This window comes from Misgurnus anguillicaudatus, chromosome 21 (assembly GCF_027580225.2).
Source record: "Misgurnus anguillicaudatus chromosome 21, ASM2758022v2, whole genome shotgun sequence".
NCBI classification, from domain to species: Eukaryota; Metazoa; Chordata; class Actinopteri; order Cypriniformes; family Cobitidae; genus Misgurnus; species Misgurnus anguillicaudatus.
This window is the reverse complement of record NC_073357.2, coordinates 2,687,476-2,707,850: the sequence shown is the minus strand read 5'-3', so window position 1 is coordinate 2,707,850 and position 20,375 is coordinate 2,687,476. Positions and strand designations below refer to the sequence as shown.

The window sequence follows — 20,375 nt, the reverse complement described above, 5'->3', positions numbered from 1 at the left end:
GAAATGATTTCTTCTGTTATTGTAATGTACAGTACAGGCAGACGCTGTATAACTGAGGCTGTACTGAATCACACGTTGAATTATTAATTAATTGCTCTTGTTTTCTCTCTGTTTTTTTCTCCATGCTTAAAATAGAGGTGGATCAGAAAGGTAAAGATGTTTTTCTTTAACCCCGTGTAAAGTCATTTTTAGGCCTACAAAACGATTAATCGTTTCTTATCGTTTGCAGAATAAAAGTTTTTGTTTACATCATATATGTATGTAGTGTGCATAATAATGATATACATACAGTATAAGTACACACAGATACAAGTATATATTTAATACATATTTACATGTGTTTATACATTTTTATACAATTTTTATACAATTTTACATGCATGTGTGTGTATTTATATATAAATAATTATTATACACATTACACACACACATATATGATGTAAACAGGGACGTTTTTTTTCTGCAAACGATTAGTCGCGATTAATCAATTCTCAGCCCTAGTACTTTTGTCAGAGTACACTCGCACAGTTTTATCTCCTGCATTTACAACACGTGTGGCGCTCTTACCAGTCAACAAATGAGCAATGCCTTCAGATCCAGATTATGTTTGACACTGGCTTTGTGTTACAGTGATATGTAATACTGAAGGAGATGTTACACACGTGTCTGAATGTGTAAAGTGTGCGAGCGGATTCATGTGTGGGGGTGATGGGCTTTCATACTGTATCCCCCTCATTCCTCCTTCATCCATGTTTTAATGCTCTTCTCCTGGGCCCGCAGAGAAACTTTGTGTTTGGAAGCTACTTTAAATTTACTGACTATTTTATTTGTGTAGTCTACTGACTATTTTATTGGACAGTAAAATGCAGGCTGATATTTAAAACAAAGATGTTTGAGAACGAATGCGTAAAGTTAATTACATTAAGCACTCTACTGTAAATACCATCTGGCACCACCAACAAATGTCAAGTATCGAATCAGTAATTGTTGAAACCGTATGAGCGTGCTAACATGCTCGGCACGTACCTCTATTCAGATCTATTAATAGCTTGTATCCTTTTTCATCTGGCTGGTAATTGGATCTTATAGCATCATTGTATCAGATAAGTGCTCGCAAACCCCCGTTAGCACTTTAACGGTAATGATATTCATAATCTAATTCTCATTTAGTAACACCCAGTAAAGCCCAATCAATAGTCCGGCCAATGAGCTGTCAGCGTTTTAAATGACATCATTACGATGATAGTACTTTTGACCTTCATTGTGACGAGAAACCGAACATAAGAACGTCTATAAAACGCATGCACGCTGCTCGAAGCCGAATCTTACGCCACGTTTCTGCTTCGATTAATTAGTTTTCTAAGTTAGTGGTTTTCAGATGTCTGTTTTGCAATTAGTAAGTTCAATTCAGTTTTTAAACTGGAAATAAAGCAGTGACCCAGCGCGGCATATCCTTTATTGTTTAAAAGCCAATGAAATGTCCCAAAAATCAAACATTGGTAATTAGCAGTGACCAAGACCAGAGATCAAATGTTAAGAACGAGTCCAGATAAAGCTGAATTTGGACTTGACACTCAATCTCTGGTTTTGGTCTTGACATGGACTCGAGTGGCATTTAGTGTCTCACAGCAACAGAGATGAGCATTAAAACACAGCGAGTTTACCCAAAAATGAATATGCATACTTTCATAATTTCATTTTAAGTCATACAGTATTGGAACAATGTGGTTTTGGGTAAACTGTCTCTTTAAAGCAACATCTTCACTTGTCTCACATCTAAAGGTTACTTCACTTGTCCGACATCAGATGTTGTAATGTTCCACCGAGTTTCTATGATGTTGATGGGAGTGGGCACCTGTCTATCTGTCCGTTTGTCTGTCTTTTTAGTTTCTGCTGGGAGGTGTTTGTTTGTGTGTCTATATGTTGGCTTTTAGATACTGATACAGGTATTAACAGCATTATAATGCTGCCCACAAACCACTTCATTAATCTTAATAATACCTACAGTAGATGCTCAGACTCCCTGCAGGACTGAAGAAATTTCACATATCAATAAAAAAATCCCAATGCTGCTGGCTCAGTACTTTATACAAGTAAACTTTATATGTAAACTTCATCAGATGTAAATTACTGTAGATTATTGAGGGCATAAAAATGATAACAACGTTAATAAAACATTATTATTAATGTTTTTATTATGAATTTGGATAGAAACTCTAGGGAAAGGTTAAAGGATTACTCCACTTTCATAAAAATCCAGATAATTAACTCACCCCCATGTCATCCAAGATGTTTATGTCTTTCTTTCTTAAGTCGAGAACAAATTACGTTTTTTTGAGGAAAACATTCCAGGATTTTTCTCCATATAGTGGACTTTAGTGGTTGAGACACAGTTTACAGTGTCATTGTAGCTTCAAATGACTCTTAACGATCCCAAGATAAGCAAAACCATCATCATTTTCACAAAAAAACTTTTAAAACACAACTTCTCGTCTTGCAGTAGCCTTGTAACGCTCCAATGTGAACTTACCCATTATGTAATCATGGAAAGGCATGATGTATGTGAAACTACCGCTCCAGTGTTTACAAGTGTGGAGAAAGAGGATCGTGCAGACGTTGTTGTATGTTGTATGTCTTTGTGTCATTTTATTGTTTATAACGTGTGCGTTTTACATGTAACACATGACCTTTCGACGTGATTACGTAATACGTAAGGTCACAAGACTAGTAAGGGATGAGAAGTTGTAGTTTAAAAGTAATTTTTTTTGCGAATATGATGATCTTTCATTAGATAAGACCCTTATGCCTCAGTTGGGATCGTTTAGAGCCCATTGAAGCTGCATTGATTCTGTAAACTGTTGAGGTCCACTAAAGTCCACTATATGGAGAAAAATCCTGAAATGTTTTCCACAAAAAACAGAATTTCTTCTTGACTGAGCAAAGTAAGCATAATGATCTTGGAAGACATGGGGGTGAGTAGATTTTAGTGGAGTAATCCTTTAAAGCAACAGAATTTACATGTGGCCTACATTGTTTTTGAAAAGCCGAAAAAAAAATATATTCTGCTTACTTTCAGTGTGACCTTCAAATAACAAAAAGAGCAAAGTTGAAATCTGTATATAGTTAATGGACTACTAGATAAACTAAAACTTGTTTAAAAACTGATTTATTAACCATTCTGAGCTCTTACGCAATCGTAAATATGATACATTTCATATCATAGGGACATACAGAGCCAAACCTAATGCTCGGTTACTGCCAAAATCTCTTTGGTATCAACAGATTTGACCCCTCACAGGAAATTAATTGGAATGAGATTATATTTCTAAACTAATCTGTTTAAGTGCAGGGATCGCTGTAGTCAGGCATTGCGTTTAATTCATTTCTGTGCAGCAGAGACCCTGAAAGGAAACAGAGTCTTTCTCTACCGACGGAGCCTGGCTGGTTAGAGTGAACCGAAATGAAGGGAAATACTGTTATTATTAGTTTTGTGTGTGCAGGCGCCATAAATCAAGGTGACACAAATTGACAATATCTAGTTAAATTTAGCGTTGGGAGGGAATTTGTTCAGATTGTAATAAATATAAGATCATTATTATGTCTCCAGGGCCTCTGGGCCTTTTGACCAGCTGTCATTAATAAGCAGACTCTTATTTATCAAAATTTTAAATGCCGACTTTAAGTCAGAATTACATTTTTTTGCATAATTTGGGTATTCTCTTGTGCATGTTCATCTGTTTGCACGGCGATTTATACTATTGTTGTGTAGCTACTTATTTGGAGAGTCTAGGATACAAAATAAAACTACCACAGACATGCTAGTCATGTCTAGATAATAATCATAGTGTTTCAAAAAATTTGTTAATTTGGAGTCTTTAAACACCCTTTCCAACCACACCCTTGCCCATAACTCTACCACATTCATTTATTACCACAACCCTTAATCCTCATGCTTCCACCATTGTTCCTAACAGCACCCTCCACACACGAACCCTACCCATACCTGAAACTCCACCCTTATACGACCACCCCCTATCCTCCACCCCACGGTTACCCTTAATCCCCTTGCCCCATCCTTATTCCTAATAGCAACCTTATCCCACCAATGTCACCCATACCCCAAACCCCACCCTTATACGACCACCTCCAACCTTACCTTAACCCCACCTACCCTACCTGTATACTTAATCCTCTTACCCCCACTTTTATTCCTAACAGAACCCTAACCTCACCCTTACCCCACCCTTATCCGTAATCCCATTGTCCCACCCTTATTTCTAAAAGCACCCTTAAACCACCAACACCACCAGTACCCAAAATCCTACTCTTATATAACCTTATATAATTAAAGTGACACCATGTAATTTTTCAACCTTCATAATAAATTTTCAAGACCCTTGTGATAGTACATCGACTTTAAATAGGTTGCATGACATGTCTACCATAGCCTGACGGGGTCTGTATCACTTTTACTCGTATTTTAAAACTTAGGGTTTCTGGTAGTAACCAGAGCACAAAAAAAACTACAAAATTCGACTGCTTTACGGCATACGTCACTTCCTCCACACAATTTGTTTTTAAGGTGAATTTTGGTGGAGGCTTACTTAAGGAATGTAGAGAGCAGCTTCTATTATGTGATTCTGTGGCATAGTCTTTAGAGCCAAAGACCTATGACACGGGCGACCCGGGTTCGATTCCCCTTTAAGGCAATTTTTTATATAAACTCTTGATTCATACATAAATGCGATGTTCTTTATAAATGACGGCGATTATCTTGCATATAGTTCCCTGTATTCACATGCGGTGTTCGCGTATTTACCTTTCTTTTACTGTGTCTATGATATTTACATTACAATCCAGGATGCTATAGCACTCAAACTTGCTCAAACTCACACAGTGTAAAACCAAACCCTATTCATTCACCAATCAGATCCGAGCGTTTCTCTCTTCATCATTTGCTGCGTTCCGCTGTCACTCGCGTGACGTATTACAAAGCGGCAGCCTTTAGGTCTGCTTGGACCACATCGGTTTACTTGGATTTGGAGCGACAATTTTCACACAAAAGAGAGGAAAAACGAGTGCCATTGCGGAAAATCCTGATGGCGAGGGGGAGAGAGAGACGATGCAACAATATTTGTTTGGGAAAAGGCAAGGAAATACTTCTGGTCGTTTCTGAATTGGAAGGCTGCAGCCTCCGGAGGTCAAACATGCAGGCTGCATACGTCATCAAGCCTGGTTTATTAAGGTAAACTGAGCAATACATTCGCAAGTCATAAGCATACTGCAACAATTTACGATTAACTAGGTATAATAGTCAACTTTGTAATTGTTAATATTGTGAAATAAGACAGTCTTGATGACGTATACAGCTTAGAAATACAACATCTGGAGGCTGCAACCTTCAGATTGAGACATGGCTTCTGCCACGACGAGTTCCTCATCAGAAAGTTGTAACATGACTGCGTTTCTCACTGTTGTCTCAAAATGTTGATCTTTTAGCGTTTTAAATGTTTAGTTTTTAGTTTAGTTTTAAGGTTGGCCAGTTCCTTTCCTTTGCGACAGTGCTGCGGCGCTTGTGGGCTCTAGGGGCGCTAGAAGTGAAAAATACATGTGTAGCACCCCCTAGTGGCCAAAAAGTTTCATGGTGTGCCTTTAAAGACAGCTGGTCAAAAGGCCCAGAGGCCCTGGAGACATCAGTTATAGGTTATAGTCTTCACCCTAACCTCAACCCCACTCTTACGTTTAATCTCTTTGCACCCACCCTTATTCCTAACAGCACCCTCAACCCACCAACCCCACTGGTCCCCAAAACCCCACCCTTATTTGACCACCTCCACCCTTACATGAACCCCACCCTTACCCTTAATCCCCTTGCCCCCACCCTTATTCTTACCAGCACCCTCAACCCACCTACCCCACCCTTACCTCAACCTTGCCCCACCCTTATTCCTAACAGCCCCCCTCAACCCACTCATACCCCAAACCCCACCCTTATATGACCACCTCAACCCTACCTTTACCCTTAATCCCCTTGCCCCCACCCTTATTCTTACCAGCACCCTCAACCCACCTACCCCACCCTTACCTCAACCTTGCCCCATCCTTATTCCTAACAGCACCCTCAACCCACTCAAACCCCAAACCCCACCCTTATATGACCACCTCCACCCTTACCTGAACCCCACCCTTACCCTTAATCCCCTTGCCCCCACCCTTATTTTTACCAGCACCCTCAACCCACCTACCCCACCCTTACCTCAACCTTATCCCACCTTTATTCCCAACAGCACCCTCAACCAACTCATACCCCAAACCCCAGCCTTATATGACCACCTCCAACCTTACCTCAACCCTACCTTTACCCTTGATCCCCTTGTCTCCACCCTTATTCTTACCAGCACCCTCAACCCACCTACCCTACCCTAACCTCAACCTTGCCCCACCCTTATTCCTAACAGCACCCTCAACCCACTCATACCCCAAATCCCACCCTTATATGACCACCTCCACCCTTCCCTGAACCCTGCCCTTACCTCAACCTTACCCCACCCTTACCTCAACCTTGCCCCACCCTTATTCCTAACAGCACCCTCAACCCACTCATACCCCAAACCCCAGTTTATATGACCACCTCCACCCTTACCTGAACCCCACCCTTACCCTTAATCCTCTTGCCCCCACCCTTATTATTACTAGCACCCTCAACCCACCTACCCCACCCTTACCTCAAACTTGCCCCACCCTTATTCCTAACAGCACCCTGAACCCACTCATACCCCAAACCCCAGCCTTATATGACCACCTCCACCCTTACCTCAACCCTACCTTTACCCTTAATCCCCTTGCCCCCACTTTTATTCCTAACTGCACTCTCAACCCACCAACCCCACCTGCACCTCAAACCTCACCTTTATACGATCACCTTTATCCTTACCTCAACCTCACCATGACCCACCAGATCCACCCTATCTGTTATGTTATATTAATGTGATTCAATTCATTCAACAGCACTTCTTCCACTTGACTGTGCAGTGTTAAAGCAACTTTAGAGAAAACATTTTAGTAAAATAAAGTTATCCTATAATGCACCCAGTGTATAACAGTAAAAAAAATATAAATTTTACAATACAAATTAAAACACTGAGATTATTTGTTTTTTAAACAACTCTCCTTTTAAGCTGATGTCATCAAGCCTTCTTAATTGTTAGCCAATCCCTATTAACTGCAGTATACCCCTATACTAAAAAAACCCATCATACTAAGTGCTAACGTGTTGTAAATCAGTGGTTCTCAAACTAGGGGCCGCAAGATGGTGCCAAGGGGGTCCCAGTTTTATGACATTTTATAAAATACATTAATTTATCATGAATTCTGTGTAATTAAATCTAAAAAAACTAAGGCTACTAATCAACACCACTTGTATAATTTAATATAATTAGTTTAATTAAAATTTTAAGTTTTAGGTTTCTGTCATATATATTTTCTTTGGGGGGCGCGAAGGAATGTGCCGTACACAAAGGGGGGCGCACGCTGAAAAAGTTTGAGAACCACTGTTGTAAACGGCAATTTATGTTGATTTTAATGATGTATGAGGTGAAATACATTGTTTAAGTCTGTCTGATGAATGAGAACTCTATAACAACAGTGGAAGTACTGTATGGATGAAAGTAAACTGCAGGACCAGTAAAAGATGTGTTTCCTCTTATATAAAGTGGAACTGAAACTTTTGTTGTGAAACTTTTATGAAATCATTTGTTATGTACTTCCAGTAAGAGGTTATCTAAATTCAGACACACGTTTTATTTTGTGACCTTTTGGTGAGGTTTTGTGAGATAAGTCTTAAGTTGTCCTCACTGATTCCTCTCTGTTTTCCTGTAGTTTTCTTGTGCCCAGGGCTCTTGCGGGGCGTTTATCAGAGTGAACATTTGTTTGAATCGGACCACCAGTCTGGCGCTTGGTGTAAAGACCCCTTGCAGGCATCCGATAAGATCTATTACATGCCCTGGACGCCGTATCGGACAGATAGTCTCGCCGAATACTCCAGCAAAGAGGACTTTATTGCCGGTCGACCCACGACAACTTACAAACTGCCCCATCGGGTTGATGGCACAGGGTTTGTCGTTTACGACGGGGCTCTTTTCTTCAACAAGGAGCGGACACGGAACATCGTCAAGTTTGACCTGCGTACCCGCATCAAAAGCGGCGAGGCCATCATTGCCAGTGCAAATTACCATGATACGTCTCCATACCGCTGGGGTGGGAAATCCGATATCGATTTGGCAGTGGATGAAAATGGTCTTTGGGTGATTTACGCCACAGAACAAAACAACGGACGAATTGTGATCAGCCAGCTGAATCCGTACACGCTTCGGGTAGAGGGAACGTGGGATACCGCTTACGACAAACGCTCCGCCTCCAACGCTTTTATGATTTGTGGAATTTTGTACGTCATAAAAACCGTCTACGAAGACGACGACAGCGAAGCCACTGGGAATAAAATCGACTACATCTACAACACAGAGCTGAGCAAAGATGGCTACTTGGACATCCCTTTCCCAAACTCCTATCAGTATATTGCTGCCGTGGATTATAATCCCAGAGATAATCTGCTTTATGTCTGGAATAACTACCATGTGGTCAAATATACACTTGATTTTGGAATGCTGGACATCAGGCAAGGTAAGAGCTTTATTATATGTTTTTCCTCATTTTCTAATCACAAATTACAACTTGTCAGCAAAAAAATCCGTTCGAACTAGAAAATCTGACAAGAAAATCCTTGGTTGCGTTCATACCAAAATTAAATTTCCGAGAACGTTTTTATCACGATGCCTTTTATTCTTATTTAACTATTAAATATTACAGTGTTTTCCTGAAAAACAAAAATATTAGAAGAGTGGATATTCAGCAATAAAAATGTATACCTAATTAAATTAACATATATAAAAAAATAGAAAGTTCATGTCCAGATGCACACAATTTGGGAGGGGCTGCTTAAAAATGTGTGATGGTCCAAAATCGGTTAATTTTATTTATGCAAAACATAATTTTAATTTTAGGGGGACATTTAACACATTTCTGTGAAACCACAGCTGTGTGTGGTGTTGTCAAAGCCGTAACTGTGTGAGATTTAGTGAAGTGAAGTCTGTTTATGGTCCGCGGGTGGCACACAGACAGAATGAGTGTTGACAGTGTTTACTTGAGTTAGTGTTTGGCTAATGTCAGACGAGAACATTTGAAACGGACTCTTTAATTGGAAAGCACAGAGTAAAGTTTGTGCAGGGAAGTTACTTTCTGAAAGTCAGAACGTGGACACCAGTAATTAGAGAGCCGATGCTTCTCTGAATGTGACATTCCTTTTGCCATTTAATTAAAAGCTTTTAAAAGAAAGAAAACGTTCATAAACATCTGCACCAACATTGTGGAAAACAGCATTAATGAAAACGACTTAGAGTAATTATGGAGGAAGACTCATTTGGCTCCTCGCTAAGGGAAAGAAAATCAATTGAAAACTATTCTAACTGCTTTCCAGCATTGTTTATTTTCACTTACAAACAAAACTATATATTTTTTAATTTTCTACAGAAAATGTATTTGCTTACGCACGGAAAACGTTTATACTCCTTACAAAGACACTACTCCCATGTTCTGTAGTAGGCTATTTACTGTAGTGTGTTGCTAAGAAAATCTAGGTGGTTGCTAAGGTGTTCTGAGTGTAATTAGTACATTGCTAAGTGGATGCTGTGGTGTTCTGGGTGGGCCACCAAAGCGCCATTTACACTATGGACGACAACTTTAACTTAATATGGTAAAAAAATTTCTTATTATCATTAAAATACCAATTTGAAGAACAGCGATATAAATATGCTTATAGACATTTCCTGGAATAGTGTTTGTAATGATATTTCTTCTGTGGCACAAATGGAGTTTCTGCATGAGAGCGCCCTCTGGCCTTTGGATGTAAAAGCATTTCGTTAACTAAGAAAACGCGCATTTGCACGATTAATCGTCACAGCCCTAACGAATTCCTGAATGTTGTTTGTCTATTGTTAACGGCGGTGCAGGTTCAGAATTAAAGACCATAGCAGTCAATTATTTATATGTAAATATGAGCAAGCTGGCAAGATTTATGCTGTACATGGTAGCGACAAGAGCACCTTCAGAGAGAGCATCCAGCTTTTACAGTCAAAATTGGGAGAAAAACGCAAAGCATAGAAAACACAAAGCAACAGAAGTTCATCTACATCCATTTTAGTGACTGTAACAATGCAACGCATTAGTTTACAATTAACGTTACATTATCATTTGTTAGTGTGAACGCTAATATATAGTTATAGTAGGGCTGCATGATTAATAAAGCATTAAGCCCCGCAAAGCAGTGGGTTACCAGTGCATTTTATAACAGCTAAGGGACGTTGTTAGGCACGACGCGAAGCGGAAACCCCCTTAGCTGTTATAAAATGCACTGTAACCCCACTGCTTTGCAGGGCTTATTGCTTTTATAAAACGGTTACTTCATATGCATGGCAGGATTTCATAAAATAAAACACAAATAAGTTGTAATTATATTAGTACAAATATTACTCTAAACAAAGTAGTTCCTCAGAATCAAGTGTGTCTGCAACAGAGCGCAGTTCTCAAGCAACACAGCAAAGACACAATGAAAATACGATTAACGACCGTGGTCTTTATTTTTATAAATCAACATTTATCTAATTTATACATTAACATTTATATTGTGCAACTGTTGAAGTGATGATCAAATATGCTTGGAAGCATGCTTAACTCTTTCCCCGTCAGCGGTTTTTTGTTTGTTTTGTTTTTTAAGTTGCCACCCAGTTTAAGTTTAATGCCTTCCAGAAAAAAGATCTTCTTTAAATAAACATAAAATATCAAATGAAAGAACAGACCATCCGCTTTCAAACAAACAAAAAAAACCCCGTTTCATCCTACCTTCATTAGTTCTCTTATCACCTCTCAAATGTTCAGCTAAAAGCGGAGATAATTCCATTTTTGTGAAGAACTTTTGTAAGATCAAATTCAGAGCCTGATCAAAACACGCTGTTTTTAGTGTTGATTGAATGCGTCGGTGTTTAAGTTGGGTAAGATCTCCACCCAGTGGATAGCGGAAATATGAATTTGAGGTAGAAACTCCTCAGGGAGCGTATTCTCCTTATTGATGAGATGACTCAACAATATTGACATGTATCTGGATATCGCTATTAATTGTGCAATTGTAGACAAATTAAAAATATGAAAAATATGACACATGTGGTGTTTATTTTCATAAATCAGTACGCAGCAACAGTGGCGCAGTGATACTTATGTAATGTGTCGTATTTTTATCATGTTAATATTATGTGTGCCCGTGATTAATTAATGAAAATCGTCACACACAAAGCACAAAACAGACGGTCTAGAAACAAACAATGTGTTTGTTTGTTATGGGCGTAGTCAGAGTATACGGAATGGATGACGGACAGCGTCTGAAGTATAATGTCTGATGTGACGGCGTCTAAATTGCAAGCGCGGCCTGTACGTAGTACGTAGGCATCACGAGATTTACATGCATTCACCTTGAGCGAACATAATGGCACAGTTAGTTCTCAAAAAGGAGTCATGCTCCAATTATTCTAAATTATTATTATTTATTCTAAAAAAAATGTTTTATTCTAATTGGACACAATATTATATACATGGCTGTAAAGTGAAATAAAAAAGTTCTTTACCAAAAGAATAATCCTGATTTTTAATTGTGTCCAAAAGCTTGAGCAAAATAACCACAAGCATAATTTGTCCTGTTATCGTGTAGCCCTAAGTTATAGTTATCATCATATTGTGAACGGCGCATACGTCACTCTTCTCCATTACAGGTTTTAATTCTAAAAAACTTCAGTCGAAGTTCATTGTCTCATTCATGTCTCCTGGACAACAGAAAGGGTTTGGAGGGTCATGAGTTACGTGTGTGCAGTGTGTCTGTTGTGTTGTAGATCCAGCTGAGTGAAAGTGTATTTGACAGAGTGAGTAAGTGTGCTGCGATCACGCCAGTTTTACTCTCTCAACCCATCAGGAGTCATTTATCACTCCAATCCCTGCTACTTACTGACCACTGACAAATCTGCTTTCCTTCTTTTTCTTTCTTTCTTTCCCTTTTTTCTTTCTTTCTTTCTTTCTCATGCTTTCTTTCTATCTTTCTTGCTGACACATTGGGGTCATGTGAGGAATACTACTGGGAAAGTGTGCGCACTGTTTTACATACTATTTAAATGCGAGCTGGTATTATACAGTACATTTGCAAAGGATGCAGTACATTTAAATGTCTCTAAATGGTTATTTGAATGTGTATGCGGTTTCATACTGTACTGCACACATAATAGCTTGTAAATGTGTGTTCTTGTTTGGGGTTAAAGAGAGAGGACATTTTTCTCTGTGTGTTTCTGACGTGTTGCCGTTGCTCTTATCAAATGATGTTGTGATCTGAGATACACTTATATGCATTTACAGTCTGAACAAGAAACAACTTCATCTGCAGTGAGCGCTCTAACATTACTTTATAGCTAACCAGTGTTGCGTGTAACAAGTTACTAAGTAATTAGTTATTATAATTGAATTACTTTTCCTTAAAAAAGTAAGGGATTACTCTATTTTTCCTGTAATTTAAACAGTTACTTCTGATGTAACTAAATACTGTGTATGGACTGTAGATCAATTATGTATACTCTAATACAATAGTGGATTTAACAAAGAGCTGGGCAAAAAATTGCCTGCGATTCTCATGTGCATCTCATCAGTAAAGTCGGTTTGGTGATTAGTAGTAAATTGCTATCACCTGCTTTTAGATGGAGCGGCATTTACCACACAGAGCCGGATTTCACAGAGAAGCTAGGCAAAATCATATACAATATTGGAGGCGATTTTCCATGATTATAAATGAGATTTTGACGAGCTTTTCTGTGAAATTCGGCTCTGTGTAGTAAAGTCATTTGTACAGTAATCTTATTACATGATCGAAGATGTAATTAGTAACTACTTTTTTGAGTAACTTACCCAACACTGAGCGTAACATCTATGACATGCTTGAAACCTTCATGAATCTTCATCTTTATGTGACTCTTTGTTTTAGTGTAGGTGATACGAGAACAAAATTCATTCCTCATGGTGTGTACCTCTTTAATAACTCCCAAATAAATTATTTTTGATTGTTGTTAGTACGTCATGTAAGGGATCCTGATCACACTGTCGGGGCTTATTTCCCGATAACTACCAGCTGCCTCTACATTATCCCGCTTATTACACGGCTACTTGTCACATAAGAAAAAAAACAGACATGAATATGAATTTGAAACATTTTTTTGGCATATTTGTTTTAAATTAACATTTTTATCCTTCCGCGAAACTTTGCACAGATGCATAAAATGATCGTAATACCTTATTAAGATCCTCTGCTTCATACTTGTCTGTCTCCATTTTTTTCTCTTTTAGAAAGTCTTTGAGAAGTTTTAATGCCCATTCTGTATTTTTTATGTGTTGGCTTCGTAGCTGTCATGCTCTATTTTGTCAAGTTCAGTCTCAGTAAGCTCTCTGTGTCTTGTCATTTTTCATTCTTCTATACACTGTTTAAATGTTTAGTTTTTTCCGTACATGTTAAAATTAATGTCAAAATGTTCCATTCTTAATTGTGGTTGTCCAGTGTTTGTCACAAGATGGCGCCAAACAGTAATCTTTATTGATCTTTATTGGCGCGGAGCGATTTTACTCGTACAAGTAGTACCGGCTATGCGTTATTACTTTGGAGCTGTTATTATTTGAAAAGAACGAACCTGCAAATGTCTCAACTGACCAATCAAAATCAAGCATTCCAGAGAGCCGTGTAATAAAGTGGATAAACATAGAGGTTCATACATATTCTCCCTTTCATCAATTTAAACCCCTTACGAAAATTAACCATGATTGTACTACAGAAGAAAATACCATGGTTACTACATAATAATTATGGTTGTTGTGCTTTGAAAACCTTGATTAAATCACGGTTACTGTTGTAAAACCATGACTGTGTCCGAAACCGCTTACTTCCATACTATACAGTAGGTGAAAAGCAGTAGGCGAATAGTATGTCGGAAGTCATAGTATTTGAAAAACAGTAGGTGAAAAGTACCCAGATTACCTACTCCAGCAAGATCCCGAAGTCTTCATTCGATGGACCCTTTACTATCCCGTGATCCCCCAAAATAGGAGTTATACAACGAAGAAGACGACAGAGGGTCTTTGTTTTATTCAAAAATGTCCAAAAGCGCTAACACGGCTCTATTCAAATGCAAATACATATTAAACAGCTGTCCGTTGTGGTTAAACATCATTCCAGTTAACAACTAACTTGTTGTTATAATGACGTATGTCACGTGATTCATCACCATGGTGTATATAGTACATCCGAATTCATTCATACTTTCCATATTCATACTATATATAGTACCTTCTGTACCTTCCCCGCCAGCCATTTTCTGAAAAGTTGCCCGCCAGCATTTTTTGTGATTTTCACAAAAGTTTCACAAAATGCCTTCCAGGAAAATTTTCTTCTAAAAATATATAAACATTAGGGCTGTCAATAGATTAAAATATTTAATCGCGATTAATCGCATGATTTCATGAGTTAATTTTTATATGTTCTAAATTTACCTAAATGTAACACTTTTCAAGTTTTTAATGCTCTAATCAGCATGGATTTGGTCAATATATATGCTATATGCAAATGTATGTCTACAACAGCCTGTTTACATTTTCAACAGAACCATCAGCCATAGTTATATATATGATTTTCCCTTTAGAAGACCTTGTTCTTTCTCCATTTCTGTTTGCTGCTGCATCATTTGTGACCTGTGCTGGCAAATTGAGTTGGGATGAGCAAATTTTCTAAAATGTGTTATTTCTATTTTAACATTCTCTGTTAAAAAAACTTCAAAACAATTGGAACAATTGTTGGAATCTGACAAAGCATGACAGAACTATACCTGTTTACGCAAAGCAAAAACAATATCAATATATGTTTTTCTTTTATTGTTTCATTTTGACATTGAGACAGACTGCTTCTGCTTTAAGATACAGTAGGCTATATGCAAGGGTTTAATATAATGTTACACAACAGATACTTTTCCTCAACAGTTAACCCAACACTCACTTCAGATATAACAGATTATAGGTCATACCTGCGTGAATTCTTGTCAAAACAGATATTTTTAAAACTGTAATTTTGTGTTAGATGTCTATATAGTATATATCTGGGTCGCGCACTCGCGTGTTTGTGTGCATGCGCTTCAGACATCTGTGTCAGACATCGCTTTTGAATCTTGTCACTCTTAATAACTCTTTTAACATTAATCAGGACCTGGACTTTATCTCTCTTAATAATTATTTTAACATCAAGCATGACCCGCAGTCTATTTTCTATAAGTTCTGAATGCTTTAAAAACGAAACCAAAAAGTGAAAGAAGACGCTTCTATGGATTTGGGACGGTACACCTCTCAGGAAACGTGCAGATAAAGATAATTTTGTTGTTTAATGACCATTTACAGCATTGGATTTGCTAGACGAGAGCTTAATGTTCTTATTTTTATGAAAACCTCCGACCTATCTAAACAGCGCGGGTCACTTGCTGCATCTCAGTTCATCCAGCTGTGGGTCAAACAGAAATTGCGTGTTGCGTTAATCGCGCGTTAATAAAATTAGTGCCGCTAAGATGAATTTGCGTTAACGCGTTAATTTTAACAGCCCTAATAAACATACAAATATATCAAATGAAAGAACAGACCATCTGCTTTTAAACAAACAAACAAAACAGGACAAAAACGTTTCATCCATCTATATTTTTTTCTGCTTATGAACTGTTCAATATGGGTATTTTCTTTAAAAATAAAATTTTATTTAGCAAAAAGCTGAAATAATTGCATTTTTGTGAAGAAATTTTGTAAGAGATCAGATTCAGAACGATTATCAAAACATACACAGAGTTTAAAATGAGTAAATAACGTTTTGGCTTCAGTTTTTTCATAAATTGGGTAAGTGCGCATCTAGTGGAAAATCGATAATCGGTATTGCAGATTAACATAAAAATTCATCAGGATAATTTTTTTTTTATGAAAATGTTTTCTCTTAATTGATGAGATAACTCATCAATGGCGGGGAAGGAGTTTAAAAAACCATGACCGTTAAAAAGTAATATGGTTTGGACAAGTAGTAGGTTATACTTAGTCCAAGTAAATGATTTTAACAAATAGTTTCACGTTGACCAGAAACCATTAGCTGGATTATTCTAAAAATTGATAACGTTTTATGACATAAGTGGCTCGACCACAATTTGTTGCTAACTTAGCCCGTATAGAACGACTGACTTTTATTTGTATGTTTTAAAAAACGTATCTTTTTAATTTTGATGCTCTTATATGGCTTGTATATCAGGACAGACCTCTGAAGCATTTTCCCTTTTTTATTCTATACTACTGGTGGTGAGGATTAGTTTATGGAGACACCTTATTCAAATATTCCCTGTGAAATGGGAAAATCGGTCACAGGAGGTCATTCCTGATGTGCGAGTACACTCTCTTGGTGAAGCTCCTGTTGACCATTTCTTGACAAATAATTAAAACCTGTTTCTGGCATCAGGCCCTGTTTGATACCCTGTTTCTGGACAGTATTGTGCTGTGCACCGCATCTTTAGCTTTTTACTGTCTTTCTGCACATCATGTGAGCTTGAGACCTCTTAATCTCCAACCCACCCGCTGTCCCGTGCCATCTGTGAAGTGTGGCATGCAACTGCACACGCACACACACACACACATTTAATGACATTGAAACCAGCAGTGTTCAGAGAGACAAATCTTTTATCCAGGACGCTAGGGGGCATAACCTACAGACCTATAGATTTTGACTAGATCACATCTCCGCTTACTGGACACATGCTGGCTGTTTCATTCACCATCTGCTTTAGCTCATTAAAATGACAGTAAAGAAATGAATGCATACATTAGGCATGAATATTTTTGAATTTGAATAAATTTAACATAAGTCTTTAGATCAAATGGGAAACATACAACAGTGTAATATCATGTCAATACGGTATACTGTGTATATACAGCACATTGTATGGAGAGTTTGAGCGTCGGCTGCGTTTATCATTGCACACGGCTCCATTACTCACTGGTGAAAATCCCTGAGCTCAGGGCCAGAAGTGTGTTTGTACTTCATCACAGGCAGTCAAGAGAGAGATGAACACCAGACTCTCTGATCCAGATTCACTGAGTGTGAACACACACACACAGTCCCATTCAGAGAAAAAGACCACACGATTAACACCACAACAACAGGGTGTCACGATGAAGATCATCAGATAAATTAAATCTAAATATAAGTAATATATAAAAAAGTGGAATAAAATATGATTTTTTTACATAGATTTTTACATAATTTGTCAAAGATTATTTAGAAAACTGAGCTGTTTTCAGCATATGTCCGGCCAAATATTATAAAAAAACGCATTAAAATTTACATTGAGAAATAACTAATAAAATAATATATATTTTTTAATGATTACACTTACATGCCATCAAGTTGGATAAAATATTTCATATTTCTCATTCTTTGGCGCAATTGGCGGTTACACCACTTGACATTTTCCGGTCTGTTCAGTCTTAACTTTCATAAAAATTAAACTTTCTTTTAAAATTAGTTTATTTTATTTTGAATTTCTCATCTTGTCAAACCGTTTTTGTCACTGACCCAATTAACACGACATTTCAAAATCATGCAGTGCATACACCAAAGTTCAATTTTGCGTGCATATGATATGCCAGTCCTTCCTGTTCACTTCGAGAGTCTACGTACATCTACGTATGCACAAAGGCCAAAATTTACATACACAAAAAATATTAAGACTTAGCAATGTTCCCTTTATAAATCACAGATCACCTGCAAGTGTGCATACATGAATCATCCTCAGATCCCACCCTGCAATACCATTCTCCCGTCAAGTTTTTTTTTAAAGATCACAACCGTTGCGTGGGAACTGGCGTACACACGTTTCCAGCCTCGTTTTGTGCCTATGCACGCTTTATAAATGAGACCCTAGGTGCGTACAAATAGCACGCATCTTTTTGTGTCATTTTACGTATTGTTTTCCCTTTTTTTTATTTAAAACCATTGTCGCTTGGGGTTAGATTTAAGGATTGGGTTAGAATGTCCGAAATGTAAAAGAAAGTTGTCTAACCCCAACCGGCAATTGTATAAAAAGATTATAATAATTAGAAACCAATACATAAAATGACACAAAACACATGCGTGCTATTTGTAGGCACCTGCTCTCCATCAAAGTGAACGGGAAGGACTGGTGTATCATGTACACGCAAAATCGAACTTTGGCATATGCACTGCACTATTTTGAAAAGTTGTGTTATTTATACGTAAATTGATGAGACTGGGGTGTTTTAGAGCGGTTTGGACACTTTTAGCTGGCCTTAGCTGGTTTAAGGTGGAAGTAGCTGCTTTAGGGGCCAGTCACACCAAAAGCGTTTATGGCAGTTGCAGGCGCCTTTTTTGAATGATATTCTATATGGGCAGGGCGCGTTTGCGCGCTGTTTATGCGCGCCGAGCGCCTTGCGGTTTTTTGCCGCCTGCCGCGCACGCGTTTTTGAAGGAGCGCTGAGAGCGGAGAAGCGCCCGACGCCATTCGCGTCTTTCCATTGTCCAATCGAATGAGGGGAGAGGCGGGCCTTACGTTGTGGTGAGGGAAGTTTACAGTTGCTTTGAAGAACCGGACTCCACTCGCTCACTCTCTCCTGCGTGTTTGTGCACCTCTCACCCTCAAACAAGGTCAGAGCAAGCGCCCTCGTTTTAAACATTCTGCTAATATGACAGTTAACAGCAAAAGAGCGCTCACGCCTCAATGTTTGATTGACAAGACAGCTGACTCGGTGGTTGCTTAGCAATATGAAAAGCCGCGTCGCACTGCCATTTGAAAAAAGTTTGCAAGCGTTTAAAGCGCTTTTGGTGTGACTGGCCCCTAAAGCTGGTCCTCAAGTTGGTCTTCCAGCCTGATCAAGCTGTTGGATCAACTGGTTCTCCCCGCCTGACCAGCTAAGACCGGCTTGATCAGCTAAAAAACAGCCTGCTAAACCAGCTAAAACAAGGCTGGAACACCAGCTTAGGCTGGTTTTAGCTGGCCTTTTCAGTAAGGGTTTGCAGTGAACCTGAATGTTCGACTCAATCGTGTGTTCTGTGCAAGTTAAAATATTTCAACTCAATGTTTGTGTAAACTATTACTTTAAAAATCAGCATCACTTCATCATTTTCGAATCTTGAAATTTTGCATCATGTTACAGAATCAGCATAAAATCTCTTGAAATGGAGACAAGAATCAGGATATTGCGTTCTGTTCCTATGGCATCCAATCAAACCTGTACATCCTTTGCTTATAAAACGAAGCATGACCTAGAATAACATCTATGTTAATGTTTATTTTTTATGGCACGCTCTTTATCTGTTTTATATGAACAGATATTTTATTTGAAAGACCTTGGTTTTTTCTTTAGGGTCATTTGAGTCCTAACATGTCATGAGGCATTTAAGATACTGATCTTCTGTTTTGACCTGCTGTGATGAGAAACAGACCTGATATTTAGAACATGTGAGGGAATGTCAAACATGTTGATGTTTGGTTGCGGTGTACGAGAGCTGAAGCACTGGCACGACTCTCCAGGCGACTCGACTCAGCGGGACCCTTTAGGCAGACGGTAATTGACCTAATTTGGCCCATATGTTGAGTGGAATATGTTTAGCTTTGACCCCGGAGGAGTGCTGCCTTGTGTCGTGACTACCTGAGCCTGTTGAATTGCTGGGTCGTTCTGTCAAATATAACTCACTGTTTGACTTGCTAGTTTGAATACTTAGTTTGAAGACTCCCGACAGATTCATTAATTAACAACACCAGTGCCAATGTGTGCATGAACAATTTACTCTGAGACTTGTTTAAGTATTGCATTTTAAAAAGCTTTTGATGTCATTTTCAAATGTACCTCTCTGAAAAGACTAGCTAAAACCAGCCTAAGCTGGTTGGCTGGTTTTAGCTGCTCTCCCAGCCTGGTTTTGGTTGGCTCTCACCCTGGTTATAGCTTGTTAAAATGGTGTAGCAAGCTGGTTTATAAGGTTTTGCCCACTCTTTAGCTGGTCAAAAAGTTGGAAGACCAGCTGACCCACTAGCTTGAACAGGCTGGAGGACCAGCTTTGCCAGGCTGGAAGAGACAGCCGAAACCAGCTTCGTCCATCTTAATTTAGCTAAGACAAGCCAAGCAGCTTAGCCAATATCGCTTGGTCAAGCTGGTTTAAGATG

General features: G+C 38.5%; 1 protein-coding gene across 20 annotated transcripts in view; it reads left to right on the top strand.

Moving 5' to 3' along the window:
* The window catches only part of LOC129416326 (adhesion G protein-coupled receptor L3), a 223,872-nt gene that overhangs the window by 127,048 nt on the left and 76,449 nt on the right, over positions 1–20,375 (top strand). For 12 of the 20 annotated variants that reach the window (XM_073858890.1, XM_073858887.1, XM_073858883.1 and 9 more), the window contains exons 5-6: positions 136–150; positions 7,879–8,679. In XM_073858890.1, the coding sequence (XP_073714991.1) occupies positions 136–150; positions 7,879–8,679 (816 nt within the window). The remainder of the gene's footprint in view (positions 1–135; positions 151–7,878; positions 8,680–20,375) is intronic. The other 8 variants (XM_073858898.1, XM_073858900.1, XM_073858897.1 and 5 more) reach the window with 1 other exon arrangement.